This window comes from Cydia fagiglandana, chromosome 2 (assembly GCF_963556715.1).
Source record: "Cydia fagiglandana chromosome 2, ilCydFagi1.1, whole genome shotgun sequence".
Taxonomy (NCBI): domain Eukaryota; kingdom Metazoa; phylum Arthropoda; class Insecta; order Lepidoptera; family Tortricidae; genus Cydia; species Cydia fagiglandana.
Window position 1 is genome coordinate 24,991,196 of NC_085933.1, and position 25,677 is coordinate 25,016,872.

At 44.0% G+C, this 25,677-nt stretch overlaps 1 protein-coding gene across 1 annotated transcript in view; it reads right to left on the reverse strand.

Moving 5' to 3' along the window:
* Nucleotides 1–25,677, reverse strand: part of LOC134679271 (uncharacterized) — an 87,271-nt gene that overhangs the window by 57,980 nt on the left and 3,614 nt on the right. The window contains exons 3-30 of the mRNA XM_063538169.1: nucleotides 24,790–24,908; nucleotides 23,754–23,887; nucleotides 23,354–23,495; nucleotides 21,698–21,850; nucleotides 20,954–21,167; nucleotides 20,713–20,824; nucleotides 20,191–20,361; nucleotides 19,867–20,001; nucleotides 19,064–19,185; nucleotides 18,121–18,236; nucleotides 17,455–17,609; nucleotides 16,876–17,018; nucleotides 15,395–15,571; nucleotides 14,942–15,051; nucleotides 14,272–14,598; nucleotides 13,601–13,785; nucleotides 13,016–13,201; nucleotides 12,280–12,415; nucleotides 11,458–11,637; nucleotides 10,334–10,616; nucleotides 9,854–10,146; nucleotides 9,273–9,449; nucleotides 8,568–8,762; nucleotides 7,150–7,335; nucleotides 6,082–6,251; nucleotides 4,719–4,933; nucleotides 4,064–4,226; nucleotides 3,200–3,425 (exon numbers count right to left, since the gene is read on the reverse strand). Coding sequence (XP_063394239.1) covers nucleotides 3,200–3,425; nucleotides 4,064–4,226; nucleotides 4,719–4,933; nucleotides 6,082–6,251; nucleotides 7,150–7,335; nucleotides 8,568–8,762; nucleotides 9,273–9,449; nucleotides 9,854–10,146; nucleotides 10,334–10,616; nucleotides 11,458–11,637; nucleotides 12,280–12,415; nucleotides 13,016–13,201; nucleotides 13,601–13,785; nucleotides 14,272–14,598; nucleotides 14,942–15,051; nucleotides 15,395–15,571; nucleotides 16,876–17,018; nucleotides 17,455–17,609; nucleotides 18,121–18,236; nucleotides 19,064–19,185; nucleotides 19,867–20,001; nucleotides 20,191–20,361; nucleotides 20,713–20,824; nucleotides 20,954–21,167; nucleotides 21,698–21,850; nucleotides 23,354–23,495; nucleotides 23,754–23,887; nucleotides 24,790–24,908 — 4,925 coding nt within the window. The remainder of the gene's footprint in view (nucleotides 1–3,199; nucleotides 3,426–4,063; nucleotides 4,227–4,718; nucleotides 4,934–6,081; nucleotides 6,252–7,149; nucleotides 7,336–8,567; nucleotides 8,763–9,272; nucleotides 9,450–9,853; nucleotides 10,147–10,333; nucleotides 10,617–11,457; nucleotides 11,638–12,279; nucleotides 12,416–13,015; nucleotides 13,202–13,600; nucleotides 13,786–14,271; nucleotides 14,599–14,941; nucleotides 15,052–15,394; nucleotides 15,572–16,875; nucleotides 17,019–17,454; nucleotides 17,610–18,120; nucleotides 18,237–19,063; nucleotides 19,186–19,866; nucleotides 20,002–20,190; nucleotides 20,362–20,712; nucleotides 20,825–20,953; nucleotides 21,168–21,697; nucleotides 21,851–23,353; nucleotides 23,496–23,753; nucleotides 23,888–24,789; nucleotides 24,909–25,677) is intronic.

The following is a 25,677-nucleotide window of genomic DNA, read 5'->3' on the forward strand; positions in this document are numbered from 1 at the left end:
CTAAAATCGATTTTGGCGCTTTGCGTAACAAAACTGTTTGATAAAGTCGAATACAGACAGATGGAAACTGCTGGAGTCCTCCTGGCCCCTTTCTCTTAGCACCGGAAACTCAAGCTTGTTCAGGCGCAGCGGGTTTATTTGTCCCATTTTGTTTATTATGGCTTTCCGCACGAGTTCGTCTTTGTAAGACGGAACTTAAGCTGGAGAGCGCGAGCAAGCAGAGATAATTATGTGAAGTCTGCAGACCTTTTCGATGCCTTTCACCTCGGTTTCGAGCGGTCGCACAGGGCCTTGTCGCTAGCTGTTCTCCGGTTGGACCACTCCATGGCCTCGAGAAGTCGTAGGAACTTCGAAGCGACACAGCGAAGTCGATCAGCACCTTTATGAAGCCCGGGAACACGACGTATTTTCCTCTGAGTATCGACATATCTTACCGCTTTCAACTCCGGGCAGTCGAGCCGCGCTAGGACGGGGCTCTTTACGACCTTGTCTGCCGTCGCCGGAGGATTCTTTAACCGAAACCAAGAGCTTAGCGGTCTGTTCGTGCTGTACCATACCATACCTATACCTGCACCATAGCTATAGGCGCCTGCATACCTCAATGGAACCATGTGGACAGGACAAAACCGGTGCCTGAGGCCGGGCGGCTCATGGCGGCCGCCACTGGTTCGGGAAGCGCTGGTGCGTGAGGCGAGGACCCATAGTGGCGGCCCGCTCTAGAGGCGTTGTCGCGCGAGGCGGGCGGCTCCATCGTGGCGGCCGCCGCCACCGGCTCGGGAGGCGCCGGTGCGTGAGGCGAGAGGCGCCATCGTGGCGGCCAGCTCGGGAGGCACCGGTGCATGAGGCGGTCGCCGTCTGGCTGGCTGGTCTGGGAGGCACTGGTGTGAGGCGAGAGGCGCCATCGTGGCGGCCAGCTCGAGAGGCGCCAGTGCGCAGGTGGTGGTGCCATCGTGGCGGGCGGCATCATCGTGGCGGGCAGCGCCATTGTGGCAGCCGCCGCCGCCGCGTCGATGCGTAATGCGAGAGGCGCCATCGTGGCGGCCAGCTCGAGAGGCGCCAGTGCGCAGGTGGTGGTGCCATCGTGGCGGGCGGCATCATCGTGGCGGGCAGCGGCATCATCGTGGCGGGCAGCGCCATTGTGGCAGCCGCCCCCGCCGCGTCGATGCGTAATGCGAGAGGCGCCATCGTGGCGGCCAGCTCGGGGGGCAGGCGGCGTCATCGAGCGGGCGGCGCCATCATGGCGGCCACCGTCGCCAGGCTCAGGTGCGAGAGGCGCCGTCGTGGCGGCCAGCTCGACAGGCGCCGGTGCGCGTGACGGACGTTACCGGCACGGGAGGCGCCGATGGCTAGGCTCGTAGCTGCACGCATCATCACGGCGACGCTGTTGCCCTCGGCGGTGCCATCGTGGTGGCCACCACCGGCGCGTAGGTCACCAGCGACGTCATGACGGGCGGCAACCAACGCGGCGATCGTCGCTGTACTCGTAGCATTTCCACTGCTTACACGTAACTTACCTTCCTTCCGCTCGAGCAGTCGGGACGCAGAAGCGGTCCGCCTTCACCTTGGCGCGATCCACCCGCGATGCGCCCGCAGCTGCAGGAGCGGCGTGTGATGTCTCGCAGAGCCACGCGGATCTCTCGGAGTCCCGCTGGACTGGAAGCGTCCGCACCGTAACTGCAGCAATAGGAGCGGGCGTGTAACGTCTCTCGGAGTCCCGCGGACTGGAGGCGTCCGCACCGCGACTGCAGCAACAGGAGCGGGCGTGTGACGTCTCTCGGAGTCCCGCGGATTGGAGGCGTCCGCACCGCGACTGCAGCAACAGGAGCGGGCGTGTGACTTCTCTCGGAGTCCCGCGGACTGGAGGCGTCCGCACCGCGACTGCAGAAACAGGAGCGGGCGTGTGACGTCTCTCCGAGTCCTGCGGACTGGAGGCTTCCACCATGGCCCGCAGTGTCGCGGTGTCTCGGAGTCACCTTGGACGACAGCAGAAGACGGGCCCCCGCGCCGGGGGACGGGGCGCCCCGGTCGCGCCGCAACTAACAACACGAGGTACTCCCAGGCTACTGCCTGAGAACCCTCCGCGAGTGACGAAGTAACTTCTGAACGCCAATAAAATTAGAATATCTTAAACTGGCTCACCGGATGGTTCGAGACAATCCAAACCTCCCTATCAGCGAAGCGCGGCACCCGACAGCGGCGCGCGCAGGCCGTCCGCCGCCGCGCCGCCCCCGCCGCCGCAGGCACGATGACCGCACGTTCCCTCTCCGATGCGGAGCGACTTGTTACCACTTGTTAACAAAAACCACTGACGCACTTCCTACTTCGATCTCGAAAATGCGAGTTAACGGTAACGATTTTAGCAGCATGGAATGTGAAAATTAATTTAGCAAGAAAAAGTGGGTAGAATCGAAAAGCACCGTTCGATGACTTCGATCGCGAGACCGCCAAAAGACTAATAGTGGCGATCTCTGCCATATCTCACTATTTAATCGACCGAGCTTTGGATCGGAAATGTTAAAGCACCATGCTGCAAAAATATACGCAAAAAATATTTGCGGACCATCGGTCAAGACGGTCGACGAAACAATGACATGGCGGCGGCGATTAGCGGGAAGCGAGCAATGGTTGGCAGGGACGGGAAGCGGAACTACGTCACGGCGTGGAGCGGAGCGACTGCATAGACGCTAGCGGCATCGATCGGTCAACGATCGCGTTACTCTCTCAATGAAGATCTTCGATGTGGAGTACGGAACACATAATATGTATTTTTCACCCCAGCAGCTCGAACAAGGGTACTTTGCTTCTTAAAAACAGTGAGCAAAATGTGATTTTGCTCACTGAGTCATTTTGTCTTACTCAGTGAGCAAAATCGCATTTTGCTCACTGAGTGAGACAAAATGTCATTCAAGTGACCTTTATAGTCAAATGTCATTTCCACATGCGGGGTCTAATACAAGTTCGATATACTTGGGTTCTATTATCTCTGTCCTTCTAGGTATGTTCTCACTGCTTAGGGTGAAAAATTTTGTGTACTATACGAGATCAAAGTTATTTACATCTCGTGCGCTTTTGAATCCTTTACTACGCTCAAGATTCTAAATTATTATAGAATCTTTCGCTTGCACGGGACTCAAAATAAGCACTCGAAGAAATATCAAACGTTGATCTCTTGTTGTACAAATAACTATTAAATGGGTACCTGGAAGCTTAGTAGCGTATCCGCACTCTTCTTCCAAACAACTCTATGTTTCGCAATAGCGGCCGCTTTAGGCAACGTTGGTATAGTAGAGTTCACCACAGCGTTCAACTCTCCGTAAAACTCGTTGGTTTTGAACAGGTAGTCAGCCAGGAGGCTGAAGGCCAAGTAGTCCTCCATCCAGTTCATGCTGCCGTTCACGGCTTGCAGGTTGTCGTGGTAGCGCCACCTGGTGATAAAGATAAATTATAATTTGGAACACTTAAACTTACAAGCAGTACAAGAAGCCACGTAGACTGTGTGCAAGACTCGATTTTGAGTCTTATACTTTCCTATATATGGTTCAACTTAGTCTGTACTCACATGACGTTGAAACTAGTGTCTTTCCAGCAAACGAACGGAGTATCCTTTATATCCATACTAGACAGCAGAGCGTGGATTATCTACGGCTTGGCCTCGGAATACATTTTGACGCTCTACAGTTCGATATTCAACCTTTTGCTCTCTACTTAAGATTCAATTCAGCTTGGTACTCACATGACGTTGAAGCTAGTATCCTTCCAGCCAGCGAATGGGGTATCCATACTAGACATCAAAGCGTATACTGTCTCTTGTTTGGCTTGGAGGACATTTAGACTCGCCACAGTACGATATTCAACCTTTTGCTCTCTGCTTAAGATTCAATTCAGCTTGGTACTCACATGACGTTGAAGCTTAGTATCCTTCCAGCCAGCGAATGGGGTGTCCATACTGGACAACAGAGCGTGGACTGTCTCCTGTTTGGCCTCGGAATACATTTTGATGCGCCACAGTTCAATATTCTACCTTTTGCTCTCTACTTAAGATTCAATTCAGCTTGGTACTCACATGACGTTGAAGCTGGTGTCTTTCCAGCCGGCGAATGGGGTGTCCATACTAGAAAGTAGTGCGTAGACTGTCTCCTGTTTGGCCTCGGAGTACATTTTAACGCGCCACAGTATGTTGGCTTCGGGTGCCCAGCCCATACGGACGTGCCATTCGCAGAACCAATCTGGAATAAAAATAATGCAGAAAGGAAAAAAAATGTTAATTTATTGTTATAATATAGTATTGATAACTACACCAATTATTAACTTGTTAGACATGACCCCCATAGACTTTGACTGTGACATTGGTTAGGATGATATTCTACCTATCCAATTTCTTTGTCCAATGTGTATTGCGTCTCACATTTTGCTTAATGAGAGAGTGAGATGCAATGACATTGGACAAAGAAATTGAACAGGTGGAATACCACCCTTAGGTAAATACAGCGTAAGTTTCAAATGCCCTTATTGCCCAGTTACTTCTAGCAATTTGCCGTACTAACCTTTCAATAGGAACTCAAACTCTCCATTAACCATCCTATTTGGGTAATACAGCGTAAGATGCCCCGTTGTATGTCCATGGACACTTTTTGCGATGGGTCCCGGTTCGCATCCCAGTTGAAGGCAGCGCTGAGGCGTTTCTAATGATTTGCCAAGCAACTTAAAACCGTACTCACCTTTTAATAAGAACTCGAATTCTCCGTTCACCATCCTATTAGGGTAATACAGCGTAAGATGCCCTCCATGGTGCCAAGTTCCCTTATTATCCAGTTGTATGTCAATGGAAACTTTTTGCGAGGGGTCGCGGTTCGCATCCCAGTTGAAGGCAGCGCTGAGGCGTTTCTGGCGTGGAGTGAGCCAGCGTTTGTAGGAGATGTGGACGTCGCGAAGTCTGAAAATAAAATTAATACAAATAAAAAAATATCAAATTGAAATACTGTTTGACTGTGTAGCGAAGGTTGAGAATTAGGGGACATTGCTTAAGACTAGGATTTGTGGAAAAAAGATAGGCTAAAATTCACTTTCTTTCATGTAGCGTGCGATCAGTGGCGTGGCGTGACGTGAACTAATCTGGCCGTGGTACCGAATTTTTTTTTGTAACTTATTGCGTTATGTCGCAATGCATGATTTATGTATCCATGCCAAATTGCAGCTTTCTAAGCACTAACGATCACGGAGCAAAGCCTCGGACAGACCGACAGACAGACCTGGCGAAACTATAAGGGTTTCTAGGTGACTACGAATCCCTAAAAAGGGTTGGCTTTGCCCGTTGGGTCCCCCTTAAGTGCGAGGCCGTGAGTGAGGGTCCGCTTCGCGCCCAAGCTTCGCCACTGCGTGCGATTTAAGTGATAAGTTTAATTTAAAGCTAATAGCTAATCCCATGTTTGCATCGCGTCAGCAGTTAGATACGTCAATCCTCAGTGGTCAGCACAGATCAGTTCACTAGTATGGCTAAGAAGAAACTTGCGCCCGCGTTCATATTTCGTGGAATTTAGCATAATCATGATTTTGTGAGTAGATGTCGGCGGCCGATCGTAAGATATCGTGAAATTCCTAGGCATGTCGTTAAACGTGAAAATCTTCGACTCGTTCCCTGAGTCGACCCTATTTCTGGGCAGTTTGCCCTTCGGGCATCTGAAGCAACCTAACGAACCTATCCTACCTATTTATTGGTTTAATGTAACTATGGTCAAAACATTACACAGGAACATTACGATCTGCCTGATCTTACGATCGGCCGCCGACATACATGGTGTGTTTGACCATGGGGCTTTAAATCCAGGGCTTGATTTTACTCGCTAAACTGAGCTACTTTTACTATGGGACCAACCCTATAATCGGGGAAATTTTTTTGGCTTTTCCATAGAAAACGTCGACATCTGATCAGCCAAAATGTATGAAAAAGTAAAAAAAAATCGGGATTTCGGGGTTGCCATAATAAAAGTAGCCCAGTTTAGCGAGTAGAATCGAGCCCTGGATTTAAAGCCCCAAAGTCGGACACACCCTGTATACATAATATGTAATAAACAAAACACTTACTGGTCGAAGTGTACGTCCATGGAGACGTCGGTGTTGTTAGTAAGGTCCGCGTTGAGGGTCAAACTGTACGCTTTGTCGTTGGCGTCCACCTCTACGTAGGTTGTGAAGTTTTGCTCCGAGAGAAGCACGTAGCGAAGTAGCATTCTGTATTTGTCTTCGTTGTACTCGCCCTACAACATACCATGATCATTTTAGAGCATTTGGTGCATCAACTTTGATAAATAAACCCTCCCCCCTCTTATTCATAAATTTTGTCTCTTTCTCACAAACACAGATGACAAATTTGACTTGACAAACGTTATGTCTATAACGCCATAAACATGATGTAGATATGGTTTTGAATTAAATTTATAAAAAGTATTAGGATGAAGTTCGTGCGACAAAGATTTGCTCTAAGTCCCCAGGTTAGATACGATCAAGATGTACCTACCTATCATAAAGCTTCGTTAACGTTAGGTGGTTCAGGATCGGTAGGCAACCAAGTGCGTAAGTTCACTATGATAAATGTGAAACTACGTAATTGTTTTAGTAACTGTCTGGAAATGAGTCGCTTAACTTCAAACTCGGGTAAATCCATCTGTCAGATTATGCGATTTTGGTATTAAGAAAAGGTAATTGGGTAGATATTTGTCGAGCGGGCGACACAAATAATATGTTCGCATTCGCTTACAACTATACTGTGTATGAATATGACTGTGACATAGGAACACACCTGTCCAACAAAAGTAAGCTGCCTGTTATCCTGCGTGAACCTAGCATCGACAGCTATGTCCTTGAAGTGGTTACTGTTCAGTATCAGCTTGAGTCGGTGCGACGCCATGTTGGTTTTCGACTGGTCCTGATACAGCGCGTCTATGTTGATATTTATATTTATTGCCTTATTTTCTCACCTGTCCAACAAAAGTAAGCTGCCTGTTATCCTGCGTGAACCTAGCATCGACAGCTATGTCCTTGAAGTGGTTACTGTTCAGTATCAGCTTGAGTCGGTGCGACGCCATGTTGGTTTTCGACTGGTTCTGATACAGCGCGTCTATGTTGATATTTATATTTATTGCCTTATTTTCTCACCTGTCCAACAAAAGTAAGCTGCCTGTTATCCTGCGTGAACCTAGCATCGACAGCTATGTCCTTGAAGTGGTTACTGTTCAGTATCAGCTTGAGCCGGTGCGACGCCATGTTGGTTTTCGACTGGTCCTGATACAGCGCGTCTATGTTGAAATCCACGCCCGTGAACCAGCCGCCTGCTGCGTTCACCTGCCAAAGGATTTAGAGCTTTAGAATGAGGGTGTAGAGTTCGATTTCTTTCGAAATCCCTTCGCACGGGATACAGAAACAGAATGTGTATCCGCCGTGGCTTGGGAGGCCTTCCTCTCCATAGCGTAAGATATAAAGGTTAAATTCTGGAATGACACTTGAAATAATTCCGATTTTAGTCGCACTTTTGATATTTGACAACCTTGTACATTCTGTATCTGTGGTTAAGTTATTTAATAAATCTATCTTTTATAAGCTTACCTGGAACTCTTTATCTTCCTTCTCATGGACCTTCGCCTTTATAGAGCAGTCATGTAGCGTCGGTACAGAAGTATTTAGTTCTGCAGTCGCGAACAACTTTGTACCGGGTGGGTAGCACAGAGCGCCTGATACTAGGATGTCCTTGGACTTTGGGTTCACATCTACTTATGTTATCTTTATCTTTTATAAGCTTACCTGGAACTCTTTATCTTCCTTCTCATGCACCTTCGCCTTTATAGAGCAGTCGTGTAGCGTCGGTAGAGAAGTATTTAGTTCTGCAGTCGCGAACAACTTTGTACCGGGCGGATAGTACAGAGCGCCTGATACTAGGATGTCCTTGGACTTTGGGTTCACATCTACTTATGTTATGTTATCTTTATCTTTTATAAGCTTACCTGGAACTCTTTATCTTCCTTCTCATGCACCTTCGCCTTGATAGAGCAGTCGTGTAGCGTCGGTAGCGAAGTATTTAGTTCTGCAGTCGCGAACAGCTTTGTACCGGGCGGATAGTACAGAGCGCCTGATACTAGGATGTCCTTGGACTTCATTTAGTTATGTTATGTTATCTTTATCTTTTATAAGCTCACCTGGAACTCTTTATCTTCCTTCTCATGCACCTTCGCCTTGATAGAGCAGTCGTGTAGCGTCGGTAGCGAAGTATTTAGTTCTGCAGTCGCGAACAACTTTGTACCGGGCGGATAGTACAGAGCGCCTGATACTAGGATGTCCTTGGACTTCATTTAGTTATGTTATGTTATCTTTATCTTTTATAAGCTCACCTGGAACTCTTTATCTTCCTTCTCATGCACCTTCGCCTTGATAGAGCAGTCGTGTAGCGTCGGTAGCGAAGTATTTAGTTCTGCAGTCGCGAACAACTTTGTACCGGGCGGATAGTACAGAGCGCCTGATACTAGGATGTCCTTGGACTTCATTTAGTTATGTTATGTTATCTTTATCTTTTATAAGCTCACCTGGAACTCTTTATCTTCCTTCTCATGCACCTTCGCCTTGATAGAGCAGTCGTGTAGCGTCGGTAGCGAAGTATTTAGTTCTGCAGTCGCGAACAACTTTGTACCGGGTGGGTAGTACAGAGCGCCTGATACTAGGATGTCTTTAGATTTGGGGTTCACGTTTAGAAGGGCCACTACTGTGTACTTCTTGCCGACCTGTAAAAATACACTTTTTAGAGACTTCTCGAATGTCATTGATGAATATTAGTTGAAATATTCAATTGTGACGTTCCACGAAAAAAGGTACCTCGGTCGCATATTACCGCAATTGTATTGGAGCGGCGTTAATAATAGCGTAAGTGCCAACCACCATAAGATACCTTTACCCGTGGGACGTCATAATAAGTTTACTTTCGATATATAACCTTTTAACATTGAAACAATGTCACTGTCACGTTTTTCTATGACCAGTAATATTTACACTGTCGCGGCAGTAACATGGGTTTAGTAAATATTAGTTTTGCTATTTTAATAAAATTCCTAAAGGCCAGACCACACCGAACATGTGTGAGTAGACTTGCACGTGTGCATGCGCTAAAATGTCGGTGCACGCACACGTCACGCAGGCGGTGTGTCATCTCTCATAAGGATCTGTACAGCACAACGCGCACATGCACGCGCGCAGCCGGTGTGCAGGTCTAACTGAAACGTCTAAGCGACATTTACCTCCTGATATTCGAATATCATTCGCACAGGCCTCGGCTTGGTGACGGTGAGGTGTGTGGCTAACTTCATGCCGAGAGGTGTGTCAATGCGCGTGTAGCCGAACGTCAGTGACGGGTCTATGGCCGGGTCACGGGATGAAGATACGTTAAAGCTCATGTCTAAGTGCGTTTGGGATTTCTGAAAAAAAAAAAACGGGGGGTTTAAAAATATAAAAGGAAAAGTTTCACCATCTACTACTTTTTTTTCTTTTTCAGGGTTCCGTACCCAAAGAATAAAAAACGGGACCCTATTACTAAGACTCTGCTGTTCGTCTGTGCGTCTGTCCGTCACCAGGCTGTATCTCATGAAACCTCTGATGACCATGATAGCTAGATAGTTCTGTTGCCGCTATAAAAATATAGTAAATATTTTAGCGGGACTCCCATACAACAAGCGTAATTTTTTTCGTCGTTTTTTTTGCGTGATGGTACCCAACCATTCGTGCGGGAGTCCGACTCGCACTTGGCCAGTTTTATTTATTTCTAACTGTGTTTTCATCACAAGACTAAATTCTATGTACTTGTTGGTGTAAAAACACTTACCATATTCTTTAACACAGCAAAGAAGTTATACATAGGATAGGCTGTAAATTCCATCGCGAGCTCTCCGTACAAATCATGTCTGTTCCCCAGCGGCCGCTCGCTATACAACCCCTCCAGCTTTATCGTCTGAGTCTTATTCTTGTAACTCTGGTAATCTAAGGTTAGTTGGAGTCCGTGTGAGAGTCCGTTGATGGTGTAATAGCCGACGAGGTGGCTGGCTTGTTGGCGCATGTGGAAGTCCACTAGGATGTCCGCTTGTGTGACGCCGCCTTTTGTGCGTACTTTGAATTGGCCTGAAAAAAAAGGTAATCTTGTCATCATTGACAACCCAGTACGCCTTCGGCAACCATACATATCCAAATATGATGTCAGTCTTCTTCAAAGACATGACCGTATCAAAATGCTTCCTTCCATCTATGACCAGACTGGCTTCAACTTGACATTGGCATATTAAGATAACTACTCAAGAAATATACTCACCAGTTAACTCAGCAATCTTCTCATCATTGACAACCCAGTACGCCTTCGGCAACCACACATATCCAAACATGATGTCAGTCTTCTTCAACGACATGACCGTATCAAAATGCTTCCGTCCATCTATAACTAGACTGGCTTCAACTGACTTCACGTTTGCGGTGTTAAGGTAAGCCCCCTTGGCTTTGAGGGTGTTTTTGGCAGATTGGAAGGTAAGGCTGGCCGTGTAGGACGTGTTGGTTTCCGTGTTGGATAGGTTCAGGACTGCGTCGATCATGCGTTTTTCCTGTGAAATCGAAAGTAGGTGTTTGTAGAGAAATAAGTTTTCCATATTTAGTTCAATATCTTTTAGCAAATATTGCGACAGTCTATATCGAGCTTGTCTATCACGTGAACAATTCTTCATGTATAATCTTTAACATAACGCTTCCTCCCAATGAACACGTGAATAATAATTTGTGTACATTGATTCAGTTTTATTAAAATAGTGAAATTGTATACTGTTTGCGATTGATTTGTATTGTATTAAAGAGATAAATATGTTATAGTCTCTGGTCCCTGGTTGGATTCATATACCAATATGGTATTAGAATTGCAAATACATATTACTTTGTTGATGTACGGCATGATGTCTGTAATATACCTGGCTGTCAGGAGTGTCGAAGGTGAAGGCGATGACGTCACTGGTCTGGTTCTTGTCCCACTTGTATTGGAAGGAGTATATCTTGGCGGACGGGTCGGCTTTCTCGAGCGATAGGACGTACTTGGCCGGACCGCTCATTATGAAGTACGGAGCGCCTTTCAGGTTCGAATTAGTATGTCTTGATGTAGGCTCACGTGCAGTGTGACATAAGTGTGTGTTTGTGGATGTATTGTATACCATACCTGGCTGTCAGGAGTGTCGAAGGTGAAGGCGATGACGTCACTGGTTTGGTTCTTATCCCACTTGTATTGGAAGGAGTATATCTTGGCGGACGGGTCGGCTTTCTCGAGCGATAGCACGTACTTGGCCGGACCGCTCATTATGAAGTACGGAGCGCCTTTCAGGTTCGAATGAGTATGTCTTGATGTCGGCTCACGTGCAGTGTGACATAAGTGTGTGTTTGTGGATGTATTGTATAACATACCTGGCTGTCAGGAGTGTCGAAGGTGAAGGCGATGACGTCACTGGTCTGGTTCTTGTCCCACTTGTATTGGAAGGAGTATATCTTGGCGGACGGGTCTGCTTTCTCGAGCGATAGCACGTACTTGGCCGGACCGCTCATTATGAAGTACGGTGCGCCTTTCAGGTTTGTCATGTCTGGGAACTGGGAAGAAAAATAAAGCAGTCAGTTGGTGCAATTGATAGCACGTTGGACCGATAATCCAGAGTTGTGGCTACCTTAAGAACTTTAAGAATTTCATGTTGGCCAGAGTTGATGACATTTAATTTTCATTATGTATTTATGACATCTGTAGACATACGAGTATACAATTTATAAAGAGTTCAGTACAAGTTCAGAAGTAAGCTGAGTAATCTCTTTTGAGACCAGGAACTTGAAATCTTATACGTTTTATAAACCCTATCTTACGATACCTACCTACGTATATAAATTTACCTAACTTACATTATTACATTATTGTGGTAGCTACAACCCTTTTCAATTGAGCTACTAAGATAAGCTACGTACTAATACATGAACATGATATACAACATTTCTTCTACCAAACTGTACCACTATTATCTTCTGGACAACAGTCAAAAGGCCTGTCAATGGTGGACCGTCTAGCGACTTTCACCAAGGATGAGTTCTGGCTGAAGGGTGTCAAAATCCGGCTGCAGTTGCGTAATGTATCGCAGCCATAATGTGTGTTTTTTCAATTTCATAATATATATGCGACTTTAAAGGTATCTATGGCCTACCAGTCGCCTGAAAGTTTTTTTTATATCAATGGTCAAAGAGTAGTACCCGATAGGAGGCGCAGACTTTAATGCCAATGCCCTTGTCAAAGGCGGACCAGCTGCAAGTGTTCTGTTCTATCTTGTTGGTGTTCAGCCCCTGCTGCTGCAACTCTTCGTCGCCGTGGAGGATTATCAGCTCCGATCTGAAAACAAAGGTAAGGTGAAAGGTACGGGTCGTTTCACATGAGCTGGTTCGGGTCGTAGCGTTAGGTAACATATCGACTGTAACTCACTTGGCTGCAAATATTTCTCTCTTCTCACTGGGCAGGAACACTGGGCTGAAGCTCAAGCCGGACGAGGCCGAGGCCGCGGATGTTGAATTTGGCCTGGATAGCGTTGAGTAACATATCGACTGTAACTCACTTGGCTGCAAATATTTCTCTCTTCTCACTGGGCAGGAACACTGGGCTGAAGCTCAAGCCGGACGAGGCCGAGGCCGCGGATGTTGAATTTGGCCTGGATAGCGTTGGGTAACATATCGACTGTAACTCACTTGGCTGCAAATATTTCTCTCTTCTCACTGGGCAGGAACACTGGGCTGAAGCTCAAGCCGGATGAGGCCGAGGCCGCGGATGTTGAGTTTCGCCTGGATAGCGTTGGGTAACATATCGACTGTAACTTACTTGGCTGCAAATATTTCTCTCTTCTCACTGGGCAGGAACAGCTCAAGCCGGACGAGGCCGAGGCCGCGGATGTTGAGCTTGGCCTCGAAAACGTTGGGTAACATATCGACTGTAACTCACTTGGCTGCAAATATTTCTCTCTTCTCACTGGGCAGGGATAGATCAAGCCGCACCAGGCCGAGGCCGCGGATATTGAGCTTGGCCTCGACGGCGGTGGCTGTGTAGAGACGCATGTTGACGCGGATGCCGCTCGAGCTGAGGTCACCGGCGTTCACGGACATTGTTGCGGCTATGTTTACTGCAACGCTGTGAGAAAAGTTTAAGGTAAAAATCGAGTGAGAGGAAAATTTAACAGGTTGTGTTGAGAAATCGTTTTTTTATTATGATGTTCTTACTAACTTCCGTTCACACTTTCCGTATGAAGATACAGTAAAAAAAAATCAATTTATCCGATATAATTAAGTATAATAAACTGATTAGTAACTTAACATCTTAGCGCCACTTGCATCATTCCACTAACCGGGGTTAACTGGTTAAACCTGGAGTTACCAAGAGTACCCGTATAATTTGACACTGTGTTAAAGGTTTAACCGCTTAACCCCGGGCTAGTGGGATGGTGCAAGTGACCCTTATTTGTTATATAATTAAACACCCCGTTACATGGCGACCCTGCCAGCGTACGAAGATCAATGATTAATGTCTTACCTAGGATGTATCTTGCCCTCAAAGTCCAGATTCCCGCTCTGCCTAAACTTATCCAGCATAGTCCCTGATAGTTTGGTATTGACGTAGCTAGTTCCCATAAGGTTCATATTGAGGGGTAAACCGCAGCCAGTGGGAACAGAGAACGTAGTATCAAGGAAGAGGGATGCCTTGTTGTAGGAGATTTCCTGAGAATAAAAACAAAATACATATAAGGCAAAATTATGACAACTGAGAAAAACGTCAACAAAACCTAACAGGTGGTTGAAAGAAAATGAAATTAACAATCACCTTTAATATTACCTACTAACCAAATAATTAATCCATATAGAGTTAACTCAAACTGCGTTACAATTTTACTTGGACTTAAACTAAGTAAGTAGTGATTAATATCTTAAACACGGACTCAAACCTATATGTACTTCAAGTCTCTTTAAAAGCCTACCTTCCCAGACAATATTTCCAAAATCCTCAACTGCGGATTGACCCTCTCCAAACTCTTCACAATCTCATCATTCCCCTCCGCGTTCCAATACGAAATCTCATTCCCGAACACTTTCACCCCCAACTCCGCCATGGGAAACTGGTGCTTAAGCGCCTCATTCTTGTACGGGATGTCATCAACTTTACCTTGCACGTCTTAATAATATCAACAGTCATATAAAAATACATACCTTTCCAGACAATATCTCCAATATCCTCAACTGCGGATTGAGCCTCTCCAAACTCTTCACAATCTCATCATTCCCCTCCGCGTTCCAATACGAAATCTCATTCCCGAACACTTTCACCCCCAACTCCGCCATGGGAAACTGGTGCTTAAGCGCTTCATTTTTGTAGGGGATGTCGTCGACTTTCCCTCGCACGTCATCGGCTTCAGTTAAAGAACGGAGGAAGCGAAGGTTTTGAAGGTGATCGTTAAGTTTCGTCTTGCTGAGCGGACCGTTGTTGCCGAAGAGGTTCTCGAAGTAGCGCTCGAAGCCTTCGGCGCGGGCTTTTAGCTGGAATTGATGCCAATACTTGTAAGGTCCGTGTACCACAGGTACTTATATTATACCAACTTGAGAGAGTTGGTATAAGTAATGTTCGTTTAAATCTCAATAGCGTTTATTGCATATTTGCAACCTGAATATAAAGGTCATACTTAAAACTTTTGCTATTGAACACACCCCGGAATCTTGAAATAAAATATATAAAACCGACAATGATTCGATTTCAAGGTTGATCACATAACAAAAGTGATTTAGAATGATTCACATTTTCACTTCCTTTTTTTATTAATTAATAAGCAGGCAGGCAGCTATCTTAAAAAAAATTGTATAACATATTTACAGTATAAAATACCTCTAAAATGTTGATTGATTCTCCAAACATGTCGACGGTCAAGTTGAGAGACACCGATCGCGGTATGTAGGAGTCCGGAGAGAAGATCACGTTCGCCTCATAGTTACCACCTGCGGTTAAGTTTAATTTACTAAAATAAGTCAATAAAATATAGTCTATCAAACTCAAAATAAGCTTGATTGAATATCCTAAGACCTAAAAAATTAAGACGCTAACACTAATTTATGTACCTACATCAAAAAAACTTATGTACAGTTGCCATCAGATATACCGGAGCGGCCAAGGTGTTCACAAATATCTAAACAAGGCGTGTTCAGATATTTATGAACGCCTTGGCGGTTCCAATGTATCTGATGGCGACTGTACACCAAATACATGCTCCGCTGCAAGGGCAGTTCCAACAATAAAACTATTTTCAACTTTCTGCCCATACAGATAAAGTCCAAATCTCACCCGCATTATACTGGTCGAAGAACACGCTCTGCTCGTAGTTTCGCGAAAACATCCTAAAGTCCGGCTGGTCTTCCAACTGAGGCATGGGGTTGCCAGAGAGCAGACCCTGAATTTCTACCCGAGAGGGCAGGGATGACTGGCCCAAGTTGTTTAGGTGTGACCAGACGAATGTTGCCACTGTAAAAAAAAAACAATTGAGAGATACGTTAAGTTTCTTCTTCTTGATCGGGACACTCTTGACAGAGCGGTCGTGGTCATCATTGGAAGTCTCCCTTTGTAACACGTTTGACGGCTCGCCTCCACTCCTCCCTGAAGGCTGCGCGTTTAGCGCATTCGTGCAAGGGGCCGTCCATTGCTGCCTTTATTTGGTCCGTCCACCTCATGGGCGACCTTCCTCGCGCTCGGCTACCTTCTACTCTGCCCTGCATCACCAGTCGCTCTATGGATACATCTCCACGTCGAGAACGTTAAGTTTTCCAATGGGATAATGGAAGGGGAACGGCATGGGGTTGTCAGAGAGCAGACCCTGGATTTATATTTGAGAGGGGAGAGATGAATGGCCCAAGTTGTTGAGGTGGGACCAGACGAATGTTGCCAATGGAAAGTAAAATAAAGATAAGGTGGTTGGCGCAAATGCGCTTATGGATAGTGCGCTTTTGCAGGTAGAGGCACAGAATAAATAATAGTACTAGGTACAGAAGACTCACTCTCTAACAAAACTCGTCTATTGCGATCAGGCCGCCTAGCCAAGGTTACAATCGCTATCGCTTCGACAACGAAAAGCATTATGTATCTCTATCACTCTTCCACATTAGTGTGACAGTGACAGTTGCGTTTCGATCGCTACGGAGCGTTAGCGATTGGCATCTTGGCTACGCGGCCAGGACAGATATGACCGCTAGGTGGAGACAGCGCCAGGCGAGGCTTATGGCTAGCCACCAAAATTGGTGTGGAACGGATGTACTTTTAGCTACCTGTAGCAAAGCGACGAAATCGCGGAGTGAGCCACGCCTGGTAGAGGCACGTGCGGTTTTACTTAACAATATACAAAGGATTAGCCGTTCGGGGCCGGCTACAAATCGAACGACTATACTCAGGCCGGATTAGCAAGCTGAAGTGGCAATGGGCAGGCCACATTGCGCGCAGAGAAGATGGCCGATGGGGTCGAAAAGTGCTCGAGTGGTGACCACGGACTAGCAAGCGCAGCGTAGGACGTCCACCCACAAGATGGACGGACGACCTTGTTAAGGCCGCCGGAAGACGCTGGATGCGGGTCGCTTCCAACCGGTACGAAAGGAGGTCCAAGGGGGAGGCCTATGTTCAGCAGTGGACGTCTTATGGCTGAGATGATGATGATGATAATGATACACAGGCCGAGCTGCATCACATGGTCATTTCTTCGAAAGACGGTTTAAACTGTTTGGACCCGACTATTGGGAGTCTACTGCAAAGGATATTCGCAAGATTATGTAAGAACGTACCTTGATTAACCTTCTCGTTCCTCACAGCGTGGTAGATCTTTCGGACGATGCTTAAGGTCGGACACTTCATCACTTGCAAGTAAGAAGCTATACGCACTTCGATGTTTACATAGTCTTCGCGGAACGTCTCTAGGAAGTAGTCGCTGAAATTAATAAAATAAAATAGATATTATAATAATTTAAAATAAGCTTCGTGACACCTAATACATTAGCTTCTTTTTACCCGACTACGAAGTAAACATTTATGATTTTAGCAGTGTCTCTATGTACTGTCACCATCAGATGCATCGGAGCGGCCCAGGTGCTCTAAAATACCTGAACACGCACTCTAACGCCTTGAAAATACTGGCGTGTTCAGATATTTGTGACCACCCTAGCCGTACCGATGTATATGATGGCGACTGTACATTAAGCTGCAGCATTAACTGACCCCCCCCCCCCCCCTCCTGTATAGAAAATTGTTAGTATAGGGTGGCGCAGGTATTACTGGCATTCATATGTATTTAAGCCAAGGTACTTATGCATAGCACAGGAGTCAGGAACATAATTCAGCGAAATTTTTGAGAAATATAAAATTACCGTGTTTCCACGCAAGGCGTCCTCCGGAAAGCGTCCACGGCGGCCAATCTTATGGGCACAGGAACCAATTCATCGCCCACTATGTTGATAAGAACGTCTGTGAACTCCTGCTTGAAGCCACCAATGTTGCCTAGCGCTTTTATCGCTATTTTAACCTAAAAGCAAAAAAAACATTTCATGTTATTACTGATTTAAGACACATGCATATGCGTTCGTGCCAGCCCATAACAAATAGTGTCTCGAAATATAATAGGGATGTTTCCTCTTCTTAAATTAATTTATATAAAAAGTAGGTGAGTTAACCGTGACGTCACTATACTCACATTTAATTACACAAACGGGTCTACTGCGATGTGATTTCATTGTTTTTACCTTAAATTCCGACATTTCAGGTGAGTTGCACCAGTTTTGTGTAATTTGATATGTGTACAAAATGCGAGAGTTTTAAGTGTTATAAGTCACTATACTCGTTTATATATAAATGCCATATTAGCAAATCGTTTTCGTCGACAGTTCTAAAAAATAAGCTGATTTGACAGTTCTAAAAAATAAGCTGATTTGACTAGTAATAAAGTAGACTAACTATTACCTAAACCTAAATATCCGTTTTTTACCCTTCGGGGGAAAAACGGTTCTATTTTCAAAAAAATACAAGAATTATCTTACTTTGTTTCTCACGGCTCTCTTTGCCGTGGCCAAATCCTTGCTGTCGACCTCCTTGACTATGTTCTGGAATTCTTCCATTATCAGCTTGGGCGTCTCTTCTTCACAGCATTCCCGTACTGTTAAAATGAAATGAAATGAAATATGTTTATTGTGAGAACATAGAGTTTGATTGATACAATCGTAGCTCTTAAAATAAAAGTTGTCCTAAACAAATGTTTACATGTAAAATGTTTCTACTTTCAGTAAGGATCGAACGAAGGGCAATGATAGAGGGTCTTAAGGGCTACCGATTTGTCTCCTTGACCTTGAAGTCACAGAAGAAAATAAATAATAGTACAGAAAGGACACTTCCTATAAACCCGAAGTTTGACAACGGTTCAGGGTCGAATCAAGCTATCCCTTTCTAATGTATGGCACTACCCCTTTCGGCTGTTTGTTGTCGTTGTTGTCCTAAGGCACCCCAGAGGTGCAGAGGGCCTTCACAAGCCCGCGCCACGCCTTCCTATCTTCAGCGACCGCTCTGGCCTCGCCCAGCTCCCCCCGACCGCTCGCAGCTGTGACGGACCTGGCCCCGGCTGCCAAGAGTGTACAGGGCGCCCGAGGCCACGGCTTCCGTCCGGCGGTTCCCAACCGAAAGCGACGGTTGCGTTATTTGTTTCCCCTCTTCGAATAGTATGTCCTATCCATCTCCATTCATCCTGTCGTTGTCATGTCATGTCATTTCGGCCGTTTAGGGTTGTCACAATTCAAGTGATCGTCTTATCTGTGGTCGTGCACGCAAAAGGAAGTCGAGCGGTGCCGACCCTAATGATTGCTCGGAGCGATGGTGAGCCGAACGCGGCCGAGTTCGACCGAAGTCAGGAGTGTCTCCCCGCTGGTCTTGTAAAGTTTTATGAGTACGGGTTAGTATTCGAAACCCCAAAATGAGCCAATTTATACTTACGAGATTTGCCGCTGTGTTTGCAGTAGGAATGCACCATTGAAGACACGGTAAAGCTGATGACCTGGTCACCTGGCTGTCGCTTCAGTAGTTCCAACATGCTCGTTAACATTTCTTTCCTCGGTCTGTAGCAAAAAAAAAAAACAATTAGATCATTTCACTTGGTTACGTCCAATTGCTAGGCACAAATAACTTTCGAAGGACGAGAGGAATAAGCTGTAGTAAAAAATAATTAAGTATAATTTTGTAGGTATGGTGACAGCGGTGAAAAAATAAATCGTTTTTGTACAGTTATTGAAGGCTATTATTGAAAATATTAGAAGTTTGTTTTGTTTGTTTGTTTGTACTAAAGTGTGATTAAAAAGGACCTACAACATTACTTAAAAAAAATGAACTTAATTTGGTTTAGTTTGGTATTGGTTGGTGGTGGTGAAACAACAAAAAACGACGAACGGCAAAATGACGAAGCCTGTTGCGGATATCATCATTGGTTTGTTTTAGTCGAAGCATGTTGCGGATTTGCATTTGTAGCCACCTGACGAAGCCTGCGTTGTGGATATCCGAATTAAAAATTTGGTGTAAGTAGTTTTATATTTTGTATTTATTAAAGTTGTTTAAAACAAACATTATACTTTTACGCCCTATCGTTACCTATCAAAAGGGAAGATTATTTTAACGAGGATAAGGTGCTCTGAAGATTATGTAAGATAATTTTAAACTAGTAGTACCAATATTTGGTGTCGTGACCAAGATACTTCATTTTTTTCCAATATAAACCTTAATATCATGTAAATAAGGTACATTACCTCGGTATCATAGCCATGGACATGAGCCATTCATGCCTAGTGTTGGCATCGACGGCTTCACGAAGTACCATGTCCTTGATGAGCTCTACGGAACCGGCGCTGGCTATGTAGGGAAGGGCGTCTAGCATGTGTTTTCTGAAAAAAAAAGGTATTTTTGAAATTTAAAATAAAATATTTTGGTACAATTTAATACAGATCGATCTAGCCGAAGCGTGTTCAATTGGAACTAGGCGACGATATCCAAAAAAAATATAATAAACAAATGAAACACAGCAAGCATATTTTTCGGTAGAACTTCTATCTGAGAAAAAAGAGGAGACTTACGTCGCTTTAGGACAGATGCTCGGGGCTCTGGACAACAACTGAGCCAGCGCGGGGTAGTGCAGGCCCCGCGCCGCGCGCACCAGCTTGCCCCACAGCCCCACGGTGGAGCCGCTGTCCAGATTCTCGTCCATCGTCATTCCTGGCACGTAGTCATCTGTGCTGTCCTTGATGCTGGAATATTATTAAATGTAATGAATAAAAAATAAAATGTACACATTTTCGTATGGAATTTTCTTGAATTGTAGCTAAGACGATTAAGTCATCCTTCAAATTAGTTGTCAGTTATGTATACCTACTGGGTGTCGTATGTCAGACACATGCATACGCACGTAACACTTTTTAACCCACTGTTAAATTGAATGTCAAAAATTGAATGAAATTTCAACCATTATCAATTGGAATAGTGTAATTCCATTACTTTTACTTCAATTGTAAACAAACTAATTTCAACTTTATGTCCTAAATTATTGATTTTAAAATTGTATGGTCTTATTCCTTGAATAGTGTATAGGTATTACTAACTTGCACAACAACTTCAAAACTTCTCTAGCTGACTTCAGCTCTCCAGTTTCAGTCTTGACATGCGAATTGTGATGGTGAAGCAGATTGGAGCGTCTCTCTATCGCCATCCAGCCTGCAAAGGAGAATATACTTTAAGATCATTAAATTAGGTTTTATATTTAATGGTTACAATGTCGGAGACAAACCGGCAAACTGGTGCACAATGTGAAATTGGACTATAACAGTATGTCAATAAGGTTACCTTTCGGCTGCGCCTCCATGATCTGTGAGTCTGTCTTGTTCACTTCTCTCATCAGCACCAGATCTTGTATAACGGTTGTCATGGCGCCCGAGTTCTTGCCCGAGAAAGGTTCGAATAGATGGCGCTCGCGGCAGTTGACGGACTTGTAGATGTGGTGGTCGACTGAGACGACGCATTTGCTTTCGGATTTTAGTACTGGCCACGTTTGGAAACGCTGGAAATTGTGGGAATTCGTTTTAAAATGGTATAGTAATGAGTAATTAACTACGAAAGACATGTCACAATCACCTTGTACTTTTTGCACTTGAACAGAATGTAACACAAAATAGTTTATTATCATTAAGCGTGATTGAAATCAGAGGCACAAAGTTTGATTACTACTCGGCGCTTAAAAGGCACAATTTCTCATATTAGAATTTTTATATTAGCTTTATAAAACAGGCCGGTATTCGTTACACAAGAATCACATTCATACATCCACAAATAAATAGTTTTAACACTTTTAAAATTTAATAAAATGGCGTATGACACGCTTTTGACCAATGCGAGGCATTTGCTCAGTGTTGCCAGTTATGATTTAGAAAATTGTAACTTGTACCTTTTTGCGTCCGTCGTTTATTCCTACTAGTTACCACCAAGTTGTTACCAGTGGTAACAAGTGGGAATTCATTATTTCCCGCCTTTTGCCAGTGGGTATACTGTTTAATCTACGTTAAATGGACTAGATGGCAAAAAACTACTCACACTCTGGAAATCGTAGCGCACACTCTGCAATATAGACATGTACTTGTACCGTGTTGTACATAAAGACAGATCCCGTCTCTTCTCTAGAACCAAGCTCGTGTCCTTCTGTCCGCGAACCGTGTAGTTCACGTTGCATGAGCCGTGGATGTCTTGCTGAAATAAAAAGGCATAGTATATGCTGAGAAAGACATCCAAACAGTGGCGGATTTGCCCTAAGGCACAGTAGGCCCGGGCCTAGGGCGGCAAGATAATTAGGGGCGGAAAACTGTGACAAAAAATTCGCTGATGGTAACAAAAAATAACTCAAAATGTAGTCAATATTATGGGTGCCTTGAAAGGGGCGGCTACAGGGCCTGGGGCCTAGGGCGGCAAAGACTGCAAATCCGCCACTGCATCCAAAAACAAGATGGGTAGATGAAATCCGCTTAACCTTGGGGCCCTACTGGTCCAAAGTTGCAGAAGACAGAGTACAGTGGAGAAGGTTGGAGGAGGCCTATGCCAAGAGGCACACCGAACTGCGGGACATTTTGTAGTAAAAAAAAAAGATAATATCATTTTAAAAACTTTTGAACCCGAGGATCGAAAATAAAAGGCTATATAGATAGATATGCTGAGCCATTTGTCGAAACGAATCATATGAACCTAATTTCGAGGGGTCTACTATTGTAGTTCGTTTTTTAGCATTAGAAAAAAGGTAAACAATCTTGATGTGTTTTTTGATTGAAAAACACATTTTAAAAATAAGTTACGGCAAATATGTAACGATTATGAATCTAATACGATCATTTATATTCTTCTGATTTCATAAGTAATAGTTACTGATTTTTAAAAAGCGTTTTTATATTAAAAGACATGTCAAGATCGCTTACCTTCTTTCTGCAAAAAAAAACGAACTATAGTACCCAATTAAAATAAGTAAAATTCATCATTCATTCAAATTTTAAGATCCATCTTCTAGCTCAGTCATCAGATCAGCTCGATTCTACCAAATTATTGTACATATATCATCTGTACATATTACTGACCAAGTGTGACAACTGGCTTTCTATAAAAACAAATCTCCACATCCGACTGGGAACATTTTAAGTAGAAAGCCAGTAGAATTTCTTTGTCGCATACAATCCGATTATCTACGGAAAATATTATTTTCTAGTATGAAGCTAGTTATCAGACTTGTTTATACGAGGAACAAGGGGTTAAAAGGGCGAGTAGGAAAACGATATTTACGCGTATATAGGAATTAAAGACTAACTTCTGCACACAAATTTTATTCATGCCATACAGTGAAATTATTTTAGAAGGAAAGTGAACGAAAGTATTGTTTTATGTTAGAGATTTAAGGAATGACTAAATAAAATGTATGTCATAAAATTAGTAATGGTTTCCTTGCCTCTAACATCAAATCTAAAAAAACTTCAAAAGTTCATAATTCAAGTATTAAAATACTAATACTAATTTAAGCCACAGAGCATTATACAAGTACATATGCTCTGCTTGAGAAAGGTATCTCGAGGCGGTCCAAAACATATTACTAAAAAAAGTGTCTTAAAATACCCCACAAGATCTTTTCGCTCCCGCTATCTGTTATTCAGCATGCGACGGGACCTCCTTAGATACCTCAACAACAAAGCGCTTCACAATATCTTAATAACTTACCTCAACCCCCACGAAGTTGATGTCAAACCGCTTCATGGAGTTTTGGAACATGGACAGCACGGCCCTCTTGAAGTTGAGCACCCATTCTTCCTCCGACGGGTCGGGGCATACCTCTGATATGATGCCATCGTGGAATGCGAACCTGAGCAATTAAATTTAAACCTTAAGAGTTATGAAATAGAATCATCTTTAGGCTGAAAATTCTTGCATAGTTTTTCAAAATGGCAGACAAGTTGGGATTATGGGAGAGTTATCATTATCAATACCTGAGACTGAAATAGACGTTTCCGTTAAAATACGATGAAAAATAATTATGCACTAAGTACCTACATATATACTGTAATGTGTTATAATACTTTATAGTTATTATTATCTTCTCTACAAACTACGGTTCCCTCACCTAAGGTCATAGAGCGAGAGGGCATGTATGAACTTCTCAGCTCTCTCGACCGGGAAGCTCTCATCCTGATCTATGAGCGTGACGTCTGACAGCTGCAGCAGACCTTCACAGGGTTTGATAAACTGGATTGTAGCCTGGAAACACAAATTATTATATATATTAATAACTCATAATTAATAATAACTAAATATCGTTGGGTGACAAGCAAAAGTCACTAACTAACACCATTGAAATTATTGGACAATAAACCGTGTTACAAGTGTAATAAAGTGCATTGTTAATTTAATTTTTTGATAATACTTAGTGACTTTTGCTTGTCACCCGACGATATTACAGCACATTATTATACAAATTGACTAGTCCCACAGTAAGCTCAACTAGGCTTGTGTTGTGGGTGCTTAGACAATAATATTTATATATAATATAAATACTTAAATACATAGAAAACACCCATGACTCAGGAACAAATATCCTTGGTCATCACACAAATAAATGCCCTTAGCAGGATTTGAACCTGGAACCATCCGCTTCATAGGCAGGGTCACTACCCGCTGGGCCAGACTGGTCGTCAATAAAGTGTTTTAGGCGGAATAAAGTGTATACAGGTTATAGGTTCTCGCGGGCTTGGTTTCCACAACTCGACGTCATATTAATGCGCCTATTTTGTGTGGTGGGTTGGCAGCACTATTCTTGCCAAGAAGCCTATAGTTCGTTTTTTTTAGCATTAGAAAGAACTCCACAGAAGTAAGCGTACAGTTTGTATCAGGCTCTTTAATTGTTAATAATTATTGAATTATCTAATGTAGCATGGTCGATACATATAATTGACTTCAAATTATTACCGCTAAAAGTGCCGGATTTGGAACCACAAGCTTACTTCTGCGAAGTTCTTTCTAATGCTAAAAAAAACGAACTATAGCAGACCCTTGACGTTGCCGACGACTTCTGGGAGAGACCCCGGTGAGCCAAGGTGTTGTGCCCGGTATTCTGTCACCCCTGAGATAAAGTGTATTTTATGGTATTTACGTCTACATACCTCTGTTCGGATGTCGAGTGTAGATCTATTGTCACTGGAGCCAGCGAAATATGTCTCCACATTCACTTTGTACTCATAATGGTAAATGATTTCTGGCAAGTATTTGAATTTCTCCAAAGCTGAAAATATATAACAGGAAATATAATTACACTATGTAATGTAAATATGTTTTAGGAAACTACAAATAATATTTATGTTTTCAACCAAAATGTATCTTTGTACTTTGACAAAAACCTGGTATTTCATACAGCTACTTAAAGTTGAAGGTAAAGTGAAAAAATATGTCCAATATAGGGTTGCCATATGGAAGAATTAAATGTCCTGATAAAAATCCGGACATCACCCTAAAAATCCAGACATTTCTTGTAGCAGAGATTTGGCGTAGCTTGAACGACGCCCCGGCGGCGCGCTGCTCTCTGTGGTGTACTGTATTGTGGATCTACTTTTCCCTTTCCCTTCGCCCAATCCTGTAGCCCCCTCCCCGGGCGCGCATTTTATTTTTATAAGGTCATTCCTAAAACTCCGGACACATGCCAAGTCCGGCCGCAATCCGGACAAAGGGTCAAAAATCCCGACAAAGGGTCAAAAATCCGGACATGTCCGGACAAATCCGGACGTATGGCAACCCTAGTCCCATAGCACTTATGTGACTTATATCAGTAAATCAAAAACTATGGGACATAATTTTAAGTAAGTTGTATATGTAATCTGTATGCACCCATATTTTTACACTTGACTGTAACGTCCGTAACACATTTTACTGTTTGTGAGCAATACACGAGTTTTTCCAAAGTAAGCAAAGTTTTATTGAACTGAATCTAAGTGCATATTAGGAAACAAACTCGATTTATACCTGAGCAAGACTAGCAAGGGTTAATAAATTGTATT